The 18412-nt window shown below is 44.5% G+C and overlaps 1 protein-coding gene across 1 annotated transcript in view; it reads left to right on the forward strand.

Annotated features, from left to right (window-relative positions):
• Positions 1–18412, forward strand: part of LOC123770365 (putative neural-cadherin 2) — a 776166-nt gene that overhangs the window by 448816 nt on the left and 308938 nt on the right. Inside the window, 2 exon segments of the mRNA XM_069339955.1 lie at positions 12168–12287; positions 13469–13584. Of these exon segments, the coding sequence (XP_069196056.1) occupies positions 12168–12287; positions 13469–13584 (236 nt within the window).

An 18412-nucleotide genomic window follows, 5' to 3' on the forward strand; every position in this document is an offset into this window, starting at 1 on the left:
CAGGGGGGGGGAGGATTGCTTCCGGACAATATTTCCAACGACTATGCACAAAAAAACATGTATATATCCAGAACTTTCTATTGTACTTGGTCTGTAAAATAGAGACACAGACAGGCAGACAGACAGACAGCTAGTGTGCAATGTGCTGAATTTGTGTATGTGTGTGTGTATATTAATAGCATGAATCAACCATATGCGCTAACAGGATCCAGATGTTACCTCTAGGACCTCACCTTTACCTCTTGGACCTCGCCTTTCTGATCGTATATTGTCCAGTGTACCAACTGTCGACCTATTTTTCATCAATCACATCTATTTTCATCAATCATATCTACTACATCTACTATGTAGCCTGGGTGGAACGAGTCCACGCAGTGAGAGTTATTCTGCTTTCCGGACCTGAAATAAATAGGTCAGAGGAAGAAAATATATAATAAACACCAGTGACTAATTAAAAATTCGAGCAGAGGATGATCGTCTGGTAATAAGTGACAGAAATTGGGATGTCAATACTTTGGTGATGTGACGTGACGCTATCAGGACGTTGTGACGTCACTTGAGTCACATCAGTCGTCATAGTTGGTCGGACTTCGTTGATCTCCTGGAAGGAGGAAGAACATAGTTCCCTGTGTTAGTGCTGGAGTGAAGGCTACTTGCTTTCAAGTGTAAGGAAGCTGTAGGGGACATAGTACAATATTTCTCTGTGATCTGGATATATTAGAGGCGACCTGGAAGTGAGTGTTGGTCGCACCTTTGTGGCACTCTAATTGTGTGCCTTCAAGAGGAAGGAAGTAAGCAGGCGTTCCTGTGTGGAGCCTGCCAGGCGACTCCGTGTACTCAAGTCAGGACTAGAAGAAGCCTTGTGAAGCAGTCATATAGCGATTTTTGTTGGCAGCCTGTGTGAGCGCCATGTTGAGTACCAGGGAGTGAATGCCATAAGTCTTAGATCCTTGCAATTTGTCTGGGAAGAAGTTAATGGGAGAACTTCGAGGCTGGAGAAGAAGTGTTTGCTGAACTCTGTGGTAGAGCAGAACTCCATAGGAATGAGTTGACTTCAAGCAGTGTAGGAGAGCGACATGTTTCTTTGTGAAATCAGTGGAGAAGCGTCACTGATGTTGGAGTAGAACTTTGTTGTGCAGCAGATTAGGAAAACTGCAGAAGTGCCTTTCCTGATATTTTTGGAGGACCCAGATATATGCATTGATTAGTGAGCCTCTAGGAGCAGAACAGAGGTTCATGGTGGAAACATGATTGTATAAGGGAAGTGCTTGAATGCTTATTGGCATGTAAGACGCAGTGTAAGGTGAGAGAATGATTTCTTCTTTTGTTGGGGGGATACTTACATAGATTTGTCAGGTATTTCAGCCCTAAGAAGAGTTTCAGATAATTTTAGGGTTGCGGATTCAGTATTGTTGTGACAAGATTTCAGTCCCAAGCAGTGAGAATTGGTGAAGCCAGGATATGATACTGTAGTGCTACCGGGTTGTAGTAGTTAGGAGTATTGTATGACCATATTACTTATCATAAGTTTTTATTATGAAAGTTTAATAATGTATTTAATGCTTTGTATGTTAGCTGCCTTTTGCTTTTGTCTTGGTGAAGTTTCCCAGAAAGCGAGAGAGAGAGAGAGAGAGAGAGAGAGAGAGAGAGGGAGAGAGAGAGAGAGAGAGAGAGAGAAAGAGAGTCATGGCTGAGGATAGTGTGACAGTAGACACTAATTCACAAAAGGGGGATTTAGGAGATCATTCCAAACACGGAGAGAGTGGGGAGTCATGGCGGCTCGAGTAGGGTGTGTGTACATACGACAACAAGGCCAGTTTGGGAGCTGCACCCTTAAATAGGTGATGCTGAATCCCTCTCCAAGATCAAGTTGTGTACATGGTGATCTAGAAAAATTGCAAGCACTACAGTGTCCATTGCTGTTCGACCAATGGTAGTGGTAGTGGGAGTATGACTGCTGAGGTCGGCTGTTTATTCTGTCAGGGAGTGATTGGGGATGCTGTCCACCTGTATGCAAGTAACAGTCTGGTGCAACAACCAGAGCTTCCTTCCAGGAGATTTATATTCCCAACCAGCTCATATACCGGACTTGAGAATATTGGGGGCCTGTCCGGGATTGAATTAACACGCCCACAGTTTGAGTTCAGGAAAGTGGGCTGACACACCCATTGCAACTGTAGGTAGCCTGTTTGATCACAGGTAGATTTTCTTTTTCTTTGGAAGACCCACAGGACAGGATGGAAAAGGTGTAAACGTTTGTAGAGTTAGGCAAACCTGAAGATATAGAGGGTTCCACCAAAGAGCAGTTAAAGCAGATAGCAGAGAAATGTGGAGTTAAAATGAAGTCATCTAAAGTGGCTGCAATGAAGGATGAGATCCTCAGACAGTTGAGAAGTAGGAACGAAGTGGCAGAACAAGGAGCTCAGAAAGGAGCTGAAAGTAGAAAGGAGGATAATGGATAACATGAAGTAAGATCTCAAGGATCAAGTAAGACTATTAGGAGTAGCCACAGTAACAAGAGTAGCAGGAACAGGAGCTTGTAAAGATTTTAACTAGAGCTCCAGATGCAACGAGAACGTGAGCGTGAAGAGAAGCAGTTCCAACTAGAGAAGTTGAGGTTAGAACTTCAGATGAAAAATGAAGCGGAAAAAAGAGATAACTACACTAGAGGTAGAAAAGAAAAGCCCCGAATAAGTGAACTGGAGTTGGATCACGAGAAAGAAAAAGAGAAAGCCCTAGTTGAAAGATAAAAAGAGAGAACAAAACAAATGAAAATTGAAGCAATAGAGTATTGGCAGAGCATAGGATTGAACGTGGGTTGCCAGAGAGCACCACACATGTATCACTCCTGCCAGATAATAAAGTTAGGGAGAAAGATATTCCACTGTTCGTGCCTGAAGAGTCAGAGAGCTTCTTTGAGAATTTTAAGATAGCCATCATCAGACAATGGCCGCAAACGTAGACTCAAGTGGTACAGTTACAGTTGGCCGATGTTGCCAGAGAGGCGTATACCCATTTGTCTTTGGAGGAATGCCATGATTACTGGACTGTGAAGAGCAGCATATTGTTCGTCTCTGGTAATGCATGAAGCATTTAGAAAGTGTTTCAGAGAGCTGATGAAGGCTTCAGCAAGTACGTTTTCCGAGACAGCGAGAGATCTGGAAAGGCATTTCGAGAGGTGGATAGAAGCTGTCGGTGTAGAATCCTATGGTGATTTGTAACACTTGATGATTAGGGAAAAATTTCTGGAAATAATACACCCTGAAACGAAATTTAAGATTCAGGAGGCAGGATTGAGGAATGTGAGAAATGCAGCTGATAGGACAAATATGATTACAGAGGCTAATCGGAGCTTGAGGGAAAGCAGAGTGAAGAGAACTGTGAGACGTGATTATGGCAGACCAAGTGGAGCATGGGGTGGCAAAAGTGTCAGGAACAGGTAAATAAGTATGGTGGCCTCAAACCATGTAAAGGAAAGCTGCCGAGTCTGCCGGCCGGAATTAAGCGGGAGACTAATTATGTACCGAGGAGTCAGGAGTCCAGCCAATCACAGCAGAGTGCAGGTGGTGCGCCTGTGCAGTGAACCCCGAATGTGAGTGGACAAAGTCAAAGCCACTCACAGGGAATATAGAAGAGACTTCTCCCAAGTAAGATGCTATTAATGTAACAGACATAGTCACATGATGAAAGATTGTCAGCAGGGCAAAAGAGTTGTGACCCTGGCAATGTGTGACCCCCGAAACGCATGTGTTAATTTAATGCAAGATAAACCGCAGAAAGTGAACTTGACGAACGAGAGGTATAGCCTGTTCATCTGTAAAGGTTGTGTTAGTATATAAGGCCATCCTGAAGTGGAAGTAAGTATCCTAAGAGATACGAGTGTGAATCAGAGCCTGATTCTGGGAAGCCTGATCGCGGATGATCGACGTTTAGTTGGCAATCGGAAAATAAAGGTGCATGGGTTATTGTCTGAGGGTGACATTCCCATTTGTGCAGTCAGGCTGAAGTCAGATTATTTATTGGCAGAGGTGATGTTGGGAGTCTGCCCTGACATACCTGTTCCAGTGATACAAGTGATCCTTGGTAATGACTTGCGCGGGTCGAGGGTGTTGCCGGAGCTCATAGTGGAAGTTGTGCCGGAGGAGTGCCAGAAGGGCAATGGTACTGATGGGACATCTGACAGAGTGGACCTGGCTAGCATCCTAGGGGATGAATCATAGGACAGCCAAGTCATTGTATATCCTGCCTGTGTAGTGACAAGGCCAGAGGTTGCCGACGAGGGAAGCACTGAAGGTGAGGCATGATTGCCGACTCCACTACAGGAAGAGACTAATGTAGAAGTAGCAAGGCTGTTTAGTAAAGGTCCAGCTCGTGGAAATTAGGGCATGGAGAGGTCCGAAGTAGAGGAGACCCTACTGGGGAAGTGGAACGTGAGCAAATTGGACCTGATAAGAACCCAGCAAGCCGAATTTGAAAACCAGATCAAAGAGTCGAAAGGGGAAAACTCGTGTCCTGAGTACCCGGTTTTCTATTATGTGGAAAATGTTATTCTGATGAGGAAACGGCGACTAAATGGAACTGCTGCAGACAAAGTGTGGATGGAGAAACACCAAGTGTTGGGGCCAAGAGAGTTTAACGCAGGGGTGATGGAACTGGCCCACTCCGTGGACATGGCAGGACACTTGGGCGTTAAGACTTTAAAGAAGGTGCAGGAGCATTTTTACTGGCCCAGTTTGTGGAGAGACGTGAAAAGTATTGTAAGACGTGTTTGTCATGCCAGCGTGTGGGTAAGCCGGCACCAGCTATACCTAGAGCACCTCTCAAGCCCATCTCCACTTTTGGTGAGCCTTTCCAGAGGATACTAGTGGATTGCGTGGGTCCGTTACCAAGGACCAGAAAAGGCCATGAGTATCTGATGACCATTATGTGAATGACCACACATTTCCCGGAAGCAGTCCCCCTAAGAAAAGTGACGTCACGGGCCGTCTTTGATAGACTGCAGAATTATGTTGCCTGGGTAGGCATGCCCGAGGTAGTCCAGATGGACCAGGGAAGTGTTTTCCAGTCTAGGTTATTTAGGGAAACTGTGAAAGCATGGGAGGTAGAGTAAGTGCGCTCATCACCAAACCACCTGCAGTCGAAGGGGGCTTTGGAAAGATTCCATGGAACACTGAAGAGCCTGCTGCAGAACTACTACGCTGAGAAAGGGAATAAGTGAGACGAGACATTGCCGTCTTTATTGTTTGCCATCAGGGAAGCAGTGGTGGAATCATTACGATTCACCCCATTTCAGCTAGTGTACGGACACTCTGTGGGGAGTGCATTAAAGGAGCAGCTCACAGCGGGAAGCCAGCGAATAGACGTCAGGCAGTATGTGAAAACTTTTCGTGAGCGACTCTCTAGGGCCAGAGAACTGGCCAAGAAAAATTTTAAAACATCCCAGGTGGAAGTATTATGTACTTAGCCCTCCAAGAACTATGAAGGGAGGACCAAGGAGAAGAAGAAGAACAGTTGTTAGTCCTCCTGTCCGAAAAGGGAAGTGTGTATGAATTGAAATTTTGCGGACCGTATACGATCCAGAAAGTGTTGGGAAAGTGAATTATGTAGTGTATATGCCCGACCGGCTAAGGAAGAGTCAGGTTTGCTATGTGAACCTGTTTAAGAAGTCTTACGCCCGAGATAAGGCTCCAAGTGAAGAGGAGGAACAAATGGAAACCCCGCCACAAGTGACCGTGCTTTGTATTAGGCACGAGGAAGGACTGGAAGAAGAAGGTGTTAAGCTAGAGAGGACTGATGGAGCGAAGATGTCGAACACGGATAGCCTAGCCGAGGTAGATGAGAAGTTGGGTCATTTAGAGCATGACCAGCGCCAGAAATTGGCGAGAATCTTGCGGAAGAATGGATCACTGTTTACGGATGAACCGAAAAGACATTGGGGAATGGTACACGAGGTCAAGATAGGGGGATGCTGCTCCCATCACACAGCACACTTACAGGGTCAGACTAAATAAAGCCGAGGCCATGAGAAAAAGTAATTTCCTAGATAATGATCTGGTAGAGATCCGTGATAGCGAATGGAGTTCACATTGCCTCCTCGTGAGGAAGAGCTTTGGTACGTATCAGTTCTGTACATGTCAGCCCTGTGGAGAAATGCTCGACAGACCACTGGAACATCTAACACAGTGCGCAGTTACAAACCCATTAAGATTTCATCTTAGATTCAACAGAGCAGAAGATGTTGTTAAACACATATGGCAAAATCTTACTGAAGCGACCATACGAGTCATAAATACTCATACTCCGCCCAAGTAAAACAGACACAAGCAACACTTAGTGGGCCAGCCAGAGGCTTAGGGCCCGCGCAGGAATATCCCTGAAAAAAAGTTCTGTACAGATTATAGGAGGGTGAACATGATTTCGGTCGCTGACTCCCACCCGATATGACATATTGAGGATTGCATAGATTGAATTGGTAGTCCACTTTATGTGTCAAAGATATACCTGTTGAAGGTGTACTACAAGATTTCCTTGTCGAAAGAAGCAAAGAGAGGATCAGCATATGTGACACCTGATGGATTGTACCAGTATAATATATTGCTGTTTGGGATGAAGAATAGCAGTAGCTGTTTCCAACAAGTGATGAACCAGGTGTTGCAAGGCTCAACGGGTTGTGCAGTATACATCGACGATATTGTAGTATTTGCAGACTTATGGAGAGAGCATGTAGACAGACTACTGGATTTATTCAACCGATTAGAGAGGGCCAATATGACAATTAACTTGGCGAAGAGTGAGTTTGGAAGAGCACGACTGGAGTACTTAGGTTGTGTGGTAGGGCAAGGTAAAGCTGCTCTAATGGGATCGAGGGTTGAAACCATCGATAATTTCCCAGTACACAAAGGAAAGAGAGAGTTGTTGAAGTACTTAGGAATGATCAGATATTATTGGAAATTTTGTAAGAATTTTTCCACAGTAGCCACTCCTATGACAAGTTTGTTGTCTAAGAATAAGAAGTGGGAATGGAATGGAGTAGCACAGGAGGCATTTGAGAACACCAAGAGATTATTAACTGAGGCACCTGTGTTAGTATCTCTGGATTTTGGAGCACTGTTTGCTTTGTTTTTGGATGTCAGTGATGTATGGGCCAGAGTTTTATTGATACAGCAAAAGGGTTAAATTTATCGCCCCGTGTCGTTCTTTTCAAGGAAGTATGTAAAGCATTAGAGATCGTACAGTACAGTCGAGAAGAAGACCATGGCATTGGTCCTGGCATTAAAACATTTTGAGGTATACGTAAGTGGGGGAAGTCACCCGGTTACTGTGAATACAGATCATAGTCCCCTGGTGTTCCTGAGCAAGATGAAGCATGCGAATCAGAAGTCATCCTGGTGGTTCCTGTTACCTCAAGAATATAATCTAAAGATAAGACATATAAGAGGACGAGACAATGTGGTGGCTGATGCTTTGTCACGAGCTTAACCAGTGAGAGTAATTCTCAAAAATAAAGGGAGAGGAGTGTTATGACCCCATGTAGCCTGGGGGGAACGAGTCCTCCCAAGTTATTCTGCTTTTCGGACCTGAAATTAAGAGGCCAGATAAAGAAAATATATAATAAACGTCAGTGAATAATTTAAAAATACGAGTAGAGGATGAGCGTTTGGTAATCAGTGACATGAAATGAGACGTCGATACTTTGGTGACGTGACGTGATGCTATCAGGACGTTGTGACCTCACTTGAGTCACAGCAGTCGTCATAGGTGGTCGTATTTCGTTGATCTCCTGGAAGGAGGAAGAACATAGTTCCCTGTGTTAGTGCTGGAGTGAAGGCTACTTGCTTTCAAGTGTAAGGAAGCTGTAGGGGACATAGTACAATATTTCTCTGTGATCTGGATATATTAGAGGCGACCTGGAAGTGAGTGTTGGTCGCACCTTTGTGGCACTCTAATTGTGTGCCTTCAAGAGGAAGGAAGTAAGCAGGCGTTCCTGTGTGGAGCCTGCCAGGCGACTCCGTGTACTCAAGTCAGGACTAGAAGAAGCCTTGTGAAGCAGTCATATAGCGATTTTTGTTGGCAACCTGTGTGAGCGCCATGTTGAGTACCAGGGACTGAGCACTCTACGTCATAGAACCCTGCGATTTGTCTGGGAAGAAGTTAATGGAGGAACTTCGAGGCTGGAGAAGAAGTGTTTGCTGAACTCTGTGGTCGAGCAGAACTCCATAGTGAGGAGTTGACTTCAAGCAGTGTAGGAGAGCGACATGTTTCTTTGTGAAATCAGTGGAGAAGCGTCACTGATGTTGGAGTAGGACTTTGTTGTGCAGCAGATTAGGAGAACTGCAGAAGTGCCTTTCCTGGTATTTTGTAGGACCCAGATATATGCATTGATTAGTGAGCCTCTAGGAGCAGAACAGAGGTTCATAGTGGACACATAATTGTATAAGGGGAGTGCTTGAATGTTTATTAGCATGTAAGACACAGTGTAAGGTGAGAGAATGATTTCTTCTTTTGTTGGGGGGATACTAATGTAAATGTATCAGGTATTTCAGCTTCTAGCAGAGTTTCATATAAGTTTAGGGTTAAGGATACAGTATTGGTGTGATAGGATTTCAGCCCCAAGCAGTGAGGGAGTAGTAAGTGTTAGCCAAGAGTTGTACAGCTACATGATATGGGCATTTGTGAAGCAAGGATATGATATTGGAGTGTTATCAGGTTGCTGCAGTTTGGAGTGTTGTATGATCCTATTGCTTATTAGATGTCTTTTATGAACATTGATATATTAAATGTTTTGTATGTTAGCTGGCTTTTGCTTTTGTCCTGGTGAGGTTTCGCAGAAAGCGAAAGAGAGAGAGAGGGAGGGAGAGAGAGAGAGAGAGAGAGAGAGAGAGAGAGAGAGAGAGAGAGAGAGAGAGAGAGAGAGAGAGAGAGAGAGAGAGAGTCACGGCTGCGAATAGGGTGACAGTAGACACTAATTCACAAAAGGGCGATTTTGGAGATCATTCCAAGCAAGGAGAGAGTGGGGAGTCACAGCGGCTCGAGTAGGGTGTGTACACAAGACAACAAGGCCAGTTTTGGAGCCGCACCCTTAAATTGGCGACGCTGAACCTCTCTCCAAGATCAAGGTGCATACTGGGTGATCTCCCAGATAAATTGCAAGCACTCCAGTGTTCATTGCTGGTCGACTGACGGTAGCGGGAGTGTGGTTGCCGAGGTCGGCTGTTCTGCCAGGAAGTGGTTGGGGATGGTTTTCGCCTGTATACAAGTAGCAGTCTGGTGCAACAATCAGAGAACTCTTTTAGGAGGTTTATATCCGAATCCAGCTCGTATACCTCACGTGAAACTATATAGTTCTCTCTCACATACTAATATAGAACCAGATTCATAGTGTCTGAGGAACAGACCAACAAACTCACAGACTTAAGCCTTCTGTAGTTTCCAGACCCCTTGACACCTGCCCAACAAAACAGGTCACAAAATAGTGAAAAAATTCAAATTAAAGCCATAAGAGTGATTCTTGGTGACCCCAAGATGCCTAGGAATCATTAACACGATTATTAATCATTAACTGGAGTTTCCCACTACACTACAGAGAATTATGCGCCAATAAGGTGAACAGCATTAAAGTCATTAGACTTAACATCTCCAGAATAGATCAGTAATTATTAACATTGAGGTGTTAACAGGCCAGCGACAGTTTTCGCCTCACCAACACGCTTTCATTACATTATATGGATAAGTGAAAATATTTCCAACCTATTCACATTCAATTGAAATGTAAAGAACCTGTTATCACACGAACTCACCTAAATTACTCTTCACCTCCATTATACAAGTATCATCCACTAGTCACCTCTATATAAGAGTATCATACGCCAGCCACCTCTATACACAAGTATCATACACCAGCCACCTCTATACACAAGTATCATACACCAGTCACCTCTATACACAAGTATCATAGACCAGCCACCTCTATACACAAGTATCATACACCAGCCACCTCTATACACAAGTATCATACACCAGCCACCTCTATACACAAGTATCATACACCAGCCACCTCTATACACAAGTATCATACACCAGTCACCTCTATTCACAAGTATCATACACCAGCCACCTCTATACACAAGTATCATACACCAGCCACCTCTATACACAAGTATCATACACCAGTCACCTCTATACACAAGTATCATACACCAGTCACCTCTATACACAAGTAACATACACCAGTCACCTCTATACACAAGTATCATACACCAGCCACCTCTATACACAAGTATCATACACCAGCCACCTGTATACACAAGTATCATACACCAGCCACCTGTATACACAAGTATCATACACCAGCCACCTCTATACACAAGTATCATACACCAGCCACCTCTATACAATAGTATCATACACCAGCCACCTCTATACACAAGTATCATACACCAGCCACCTCTATACACAAGTATCATACACCAGCCACCTCTATACACAAGTATCATACACCAGTCACTTCTATACACAAGTATCATACACCAGCCACCTCTATACACAAGTATCATACACCAGTCACCTGTATACACAAGTATCATACACCAGCCACCTCTATACAATAGTATCATACACCAGCCACCTCTATACACAAGTATCATACACCAGTCACTTCTATACACAAGTATCATACACCAGCCACCTCTATACACAAGTATCATACACCAGTCACCTGTATACACAAGTATCATACACCAGCCACCTCTATACACAAGTATCATACACCAGTCACCTCTATACACAAGTAACATACACCAGTCACCTCTATACACAAGTATCATACACCAGCCACCTCTATACACAAGTATCATACACCAGTCACCTGTATACACAAGTATCATACACCAGTCACCTCTATACACAAGTATCATACACCAGCCACCTCTATACACAAGTATCATACACCAGCCACCTGTATACACAAGTATCATACACCAGCCACCTCTATACACAAGTATCATACACCAGCCACCTCTATACAATAGTATCATACACCAGCCACCTCTATACACAAGTATCATACACCAGCCACCTCTATACACAAGTATCATACACCAGTCACCTGTATACACAAGTATCATACACCAGTCACCTCTATACACAAGTATCATACACCAGCCACCTCTATACACAAGTATCATACACCAGCCACCTCTATACACAAGTATCATACACCAGCCACCTGTATACACAAGTATCATACACCAGCCACCTCTATACACAAGTATCATACACCAGCCACCTCTATACAATAGTATCATACACCAGCCACCTCTATACACAAGTATCATACACCAGCCACCTCTATACACAAGTATCATACACCAGCCACCTCTATACAATAGTATCATACACCAGCCACCTCTATACACAAGTATCATACACCAGCCACCTCTATACACAAGTATCATACACCAGCCACCTCTATACAATAGTATCATACACCAGCCACCTCTATACACAAGTATCATACACCAGCCACCTCTATACACAAGTATCATACACCAGCCACCTCTATACACAAGTATCATACACCAGTCACCTGTATACACAAGTATCATACACCAGCCACCTCTATACACAAGTATCATACACCAGCCACCACTCTTGATTAGCCACTATATAAAACCTGCAACAGTTTTCCTAACCTTCAATAAGAGAACCCAACTTATCTTAAAAATGAGAGTTAACTCGTTTGTTGATAATCCCAGGTCACGTGATCAGAATGTGTACACTAAACCCATCCTGCAGGAATTATTGTACTTACAAAGTAGGTTGATGGCATGTACCCAATGTACACTCCTGTGTCCCTTTAAAACATTTTAATTTAAAGACAAATATGTAGATCTAATCTTAGGATGTAATATGAGTCTCAGTATTTGATTAAAAATACAGAGGATCAGATTGCAGTGATTACTGGTAGAAGGTATTTATGTTGAATGGAAAATATCCTTAAGAAAATTACCAATAATCAAAAGGTCTGTCTGTCTGTCTGTCTGTCTGTCTGTCTGTCTGTCTGTCTGTCTGTCTGTCTGTCTGTCTGTCTGTCTGTCTGTCTGGCTGTCTGTCTCCCAGAGTTCACCCCGAGACAGCCACTAACCCCGGACTGGTTTTCTCTCCGGCAGTGACCAAGTTGGTGGGGAGCGACCCGGTGGAGTTCCAGCGTCCAGAGTATTTCGCTGAAGTACCAGAGAACACCACCCGCGACCTTCTGCTGCGACTCTCTGCCAGAGTCCAGAGTCCAGGTGAGTCCTCCTCCTCCAGGTATTGGTACTGGTCCAGAGTCCAGGTGAGTCCTCCTCCAGGCACTGGTACTGGTCCAGAGTCCAGGTGAGTCGTTCTCCAGGCACTGGTACTGGTCCAGTGTCCAGGAGAGTCCTCCTCCAGGCACTGGTACTGGTCCAGTTTCCAGGTGAGTCCTCCTCCTCCAGGCACTGGTACTGGTCCAGTGTCCAGGTGAGTCCTCCTCCAGGCACTGGTACTGGTCCAGTGTCCAGGTGAGTCCTCCTCCAGGCACTGGTACTGGTCCAGAGTCCAGGTGAGTCCTCCTTCAGGAACTGGTACTGGTCCAGAGTCCAGGTGAGTCCTCCTCCAGGCACTGGTACTGGTCCAGAGTCCAGGTGAGTCCTCCTCCAGGCACTGGTACTAGTCCAGAGTCCAGGTGAGTCCTCCTCCAGGCACAGGTACTGGTCCAGTGTCCAGGTGAGTCCTTCTCCACGCACTGGTACTAGTCCAGAGTCCAGGTGAGTCCTCCTCCAGGCACTGGTAATGGTCCAGTGTTCAGGTGAGTCCTCCTCCAGGCACTGGTACTGGTCCACTGTTCAGGTGAGTCCTCCTCCAGGCACTGGTACTGGTTCAACAGCTAAGTGGGTCTTTCTGGTGACTCCTACTTCAGACACTGTTGATAATCCAGAGGACAGTTGAGTCCGTCTATGTACTGTTTCTTCCTCAGTTTCTGGTCCTGCGACCAGAAACTTCTCCGGTTTTATCTTCGTGCATAAATGACACTATTCATACCAGTGTGACTAAAATATCCTCCGCAAAATAAAATCACTTACACACACACTCACACACACACACACACACACACACACACACACACACACACACACACACACACACACACACACACACACACACACACTCACACACACACACACACACACACACACACACACACACACACACACACACACACACACACACACACACACACACACACACACACACACTCACACACACACACACACACACACACACACACACACACACACACACACACACACACACACACACACACATAATATATAATATATGTATTAACATGATTCTTCTTCGGTATTTCACAGCCATACATCCCTTACCATCTTGCCAAAAATGCCTCAGGTGTCCCTGTACTGTACGTGTATCTCTTCCTCTGTCGTAGGTGAGGCGGTGGAGTACAGGATCACGGAAGGCAACGACGGTGACCTCTTCCACTTGGACCCTCTCACAGGACGCCTCTCGCTGCTTCAGCCTCTTGACTTCGAGCACACTCAACAGGTGAGTATAGACGGGTTGGTCATTTCTAGTCGTAGTCTGCTGATCCGAGATTTCCTCCCAGACACGTTTGCCCCTGCAGAAGAGAGGGAAATAGAACGGGGAACGTTAGGGACTCCATCCCTAGCATTAAATTGTGATGAATTGCAAGCGGATTTGAACACACTCTTCAAAAGTGGTCTGAAAAGTGGCAGTTAGAGTTTAACCCAGCCAAATGAGAAGTTATGAGAATTGGAACAGGAGTCCGAAGGCCAGTACAGCAGTATAGGATGAAGGGAAGACAATAATTTCGGTCAGAAAAGCAAAATGACCTGAGAGTGGACATAACTCCAAAATCTGATGCTAGAAGCCACATTAGCATAATAATAACAGCTGAGTATGGCATACTGGTCAACATCCGTGTATCCTTCTGAAGGTTGGACAAAGGCCTCTCCGGGACTTATATACAGCGAAGGTGAGACCTTCAGTATGCATCTCCAACATGGAACGCTTATTTTAAGAAAGATAAGGAGAAAATAGAATGTGCCAAAGATATCAACGAGACTCGTCCCAAGACTGAAGGGATTGAGCTATGTGGAAAGACAGAGAACTGGACCTTACCAGACTGCAGGAAAGGAGAGATATGATAACAACATATAAGATTCTAAGGGACCTAGACAATGTAGACAAAGCAGCGTAGTTCAAAGCAAGAAACAGCAGAACGAGTGGTCATATTTGGAAATTTGAAAAGCAAATGAGTCACAGAAAGAACTTTTTCAGTGTTTGAGCTGTCAGTAAGTGGAACAGATTAAACATATAAGTCATTGAAGAAAATTCGAGTCAAAATTTTAAAAATAAATACTAAAAAAGTCATTGCATTAATCTAAGAACGTTCGTAAGGCGGGGCTAGGAATCTAACTCGACTTTGCAAGCACATCTATGTGAGAACACACACAAACATACACACACACACACACACACACACACACACACACACACACACACACACACACACACACACACACACACACACACACACACACATTTGTATACTGTGACGGGAATGTGTTGGAGTGTTGATGTTCGGCAGTCCTCCAATGGCAGGTGTCAAAGCCTGGTCACACTTAAAAACAAATATATAGACTGCTTGCCTGTTGTCTGTGGTAAGTGAGAGGGAGGAACACGTAAAACACAAAGTATGAACAATGAAATTTTAATATATTTAGTTTAAACATAAATGAAAATAAAGGCAAATCTCGGGCAAATGACTAATGAAATAAAATGACAAAGATAAATACAAAAAACACAATTGATTAAATAATGTTTAAATGGTGCTGAGAATATCGGCTATGGCTGAAACCTCCCTTCGTATACGAGCTAATGAGCTAGTATGCCAGAGAGAGATGTCAACGCTAAGAGGACAAGGAATATTCTGAAGTTGATAGCTGGTCAGGCTCAGGCGTCGACTCGGGTAGAGGGCGCCGAGGTGCGGTGTGCAGGTGCGCGGCTGGCGAGTCACCAATCAGGTGCAGGCAAGCTGGTGAAGGGTAGTTAGCTGGTTTGATGACGAGCCGGCGTGTGGAGGGCGTGTGGAGTGGGGGGATTCTGGGTACGTTTTGCCTCTTGAAGTAGGGAAGAGCAGGCTCAATCTCTCTTGAAAGAGATTATCGTCACAATACACATGTGGTATTTGTATACCACATATGTCAGACCAATCCAGGAGTATGCAGCCCCAGCATGGAGTCCATATCTAGTCAAGCATATGACTAAACTAGAAAAGTTTCAAAGGTTTGCAACCAGACTAGTACCCGAGCTGAGAGGTATGAGCTACGAGGAGAGACTACGGGAATTAAACGCCACGTCGCTGGAAGTCAGAAGAATTAGGGGGGACATGATCACCACATACAAGATTCTCAAAGGAATTGATAGGGTTGATAAAGAAAGGCTATTTAACACAAGGGGTACACGCACTAGGAGAAACAGGCGGAAACTGAGTGCCCAAATGAGCCAGAGATATTAGAAATAAATTTTTAGAGTCAGAGTGGTTGAGAAAAATGAATGCGTTAGGAAGTGATGTGGTGGAGGCTGACTCCATACACAGTTACAAGCGTAAATATGATAGAGCCTAGGAATAAATATGATAGAGCTCAAGAACCTATACACCAGTTGATTTACAGTTGAGAGGCGGGACCAAAGAGCCTGAGCTTAACCCCAGCAAGCACAAATAGGTGAGTAAAAATAGGTGAGTACATGGAGAGGCTAGTGGCTGAGTGGACAGCGCTCTAGACTCGTGGACATAGGGACCAGGGTTCGATCCCGAGCACCGCAGAAAGAACAAATGGGCAGAGTTTCCTTCACCCTGATAGCCTGTTACCTAGCAGTAAATAGGTACCTGGGAATTAGACAGCTGCTACGGGCTGCTTGCTAAGAGTATGTGTGTGTGTGTGTGAAAAAATAGTAAAAAAAAAATTCAAATTCAAATTTTTATTCAGGTAAAAGAACATACACTGATGAAGAGTTACTAACATAATGTTGGATTTATAGCTAGAGCTAGTACATACAACACCTAAAGTCACTAATATGCATAGCCTTTCGGGCAAAAGTTACTTAGTGACAGTTGATGGACAGTTGAGAAGCGGCCCGAAAGAGCAGAGTTCAACCCCCGCAAGCACAACTAGGTGAGTATAATTAGTTGAATACAGAAACAGACATAAAGCGACAGAAATAGGGAGAATGGAATAAAAGAGACAGATACATACATAAAGAGGAAGACAAAGGGACATAGAGATTGATTGATGAGTATTGAGCTGTCTGTTATTTCTACATGGTGACACATCAAATACAGCTGTAAGGGATACATGAAACATGTCAAAACAGTATATATAAAAACAAGGCATTGCACTAAAGGTTTCAGCAAAAGGACAAAACACACACTCACACATACACACACACACACACACACACACACACACACACACACACACACACACACACACACACACACACACACACACACACACACACTCACAGAGTATGAGTAGAGTATAAGCAGAGTCTTAAGCAGAGTCACATACACAGAGTATAAGCAGAGTCTTAGAGTATGCCGCCTCATCATGGAGTCCCCATCTGAAGAAGCATATAATGAAACTGGAAAAGGTTCAGAGGTTTGCAACGAGACTCGTCCCAGAGCTACGAGGGATGGGGTATGAGGAGCGCCTGAGGGAACTGTGCCTTACGACACTAGAAAGAAGAAGGGAGAGGGGGGACATGATAGGAACGTATAAGATACTCAGAGGGATTGACAGAGTGGATATAGACGAAATGTTCACACGGAATAGTAACAGAACGAGGGGACATGAATGGAAGCTGGAAACTCAGATGAGTCACAGAGATGTTACGAAGTTTTCTTTTAGCGTGAGAGTAGTGGGAAAATGGATTGCACTTCAGGAACAGGTTGTGGAAGCAAGTACTATTCATAATTTTAAAACCAGGTATGATAGGGAAATGGGACAGGAGTCATTGCTGTAAACAACCGATGCTCGAAAGGCGGGATCCAAGAGTCAATGCTCGATCCTGCAGACACAACTAGGTGAGTACAACTAGGTGAGTACACACACACACCGGCAACCTTCCACACGAAGCACAATCACTCCCGCTGTAACTCCATCAGAGTTTAGCACCGGTGGTGGTATGATTCATGTCTGCTCAAATTGTGCCGCACGATGAAAAAAACACTTATCTGAATCTTTTCTTATTTTATTTGTATATGAATCAACTTTTAATATTAAAATTTGTTTACCTACATTTTAAATAAATACGAAAATGTAAAGGAGATCCTTTGCGTCGGTGTCCCCGGATGCATTCGTATAAATTATACTCTGTGCTCGAGCCCAGAGTAAGGATATAAGACCACAAATTGAAACTAATGTTTAAGAATTGTTTCGAGCGGATTTCATGCGACTGTGAAGCGTGTTAGTCAGTAGGCAGATTCTAAGTTAAGTTTCTTTGAATATTCCTGGCGACCCGCCGATGGGATCCAATCATATTCCATACTGGTTGTGACTAGCGTCTGAGTGGGATTCAGACGTAATGAACAAATCCACAAGGGCCGTGATGAGGGTTCGAACCTACGTCCGAGAAGATCCTAGACGCGTCTTAATCGACTGAGCTACGACATAATAAAAGAATTGCAACCGAGAAATCAACTTGACCCCCCACGGATCCTGCAGTCTCTCCGAGACACAAACCAGGTTTTTACACAATTTCCCCCATGCACCCGAGCTCTGTCAGTAAGCTAGTCTACCTCTTTGACCTTCATTACACACAGAAATCACAATAGCGTGATGCATCAAATGAACAAATACTTGATGTGATGTTTGCTGGATACGAAGTTTAAGAGTGTGACCAATAGGTTCTGCGACCATATACATGAAACATTAGGATGGAATCTCTTCTAAGTACCTAGGTTACGGTAGAGTCGCCGGAGCATGAACAGCGGGGTCCAGGTGCGTCCTGGGAGGTGTTATCTTGACTCATATATTATTTACCCTAGAGAAACCCTCCTTATTATATACATATTTCCTCCCCGAGCCGCCAGTGGCGCCCCATATGTAATTCTGTTACTCTCCCTGGACTTTCCACCTCCGTCAGATACCTAATTCCCCCTTGGGTCGCACTTCAGGACATCGGATTTTGAATTCAGACTTTGTCTTCAGACTTCAGGACTTTGCGTCCTGGAGAGGCCACTCCAGACCAAACACCAGAGCGCAACTCCATAGTCTCCTGAGACTGATGGATGCCTCATCCTTCAGAGCAAAGAATATCCCAGCTCCGTCTGGACCGTTCATTCCCG

The sequence above is a fragment of the Procambarus clarkii genome, chromosome 42 (genome assembly GCF_040958095.1).
Source record: "Procambarus clarkii isolate CNS0578487 chromosome 42, FALCON_Pclarkii_2.0, whole genome shotgun sequence".
Taxonomy (NCBI): Eukaryota; Metazoa; Arthropoda; class Malacostraca; order Decapoda; family Cambaridae; genus Procambarus; species Procambarus clarkii.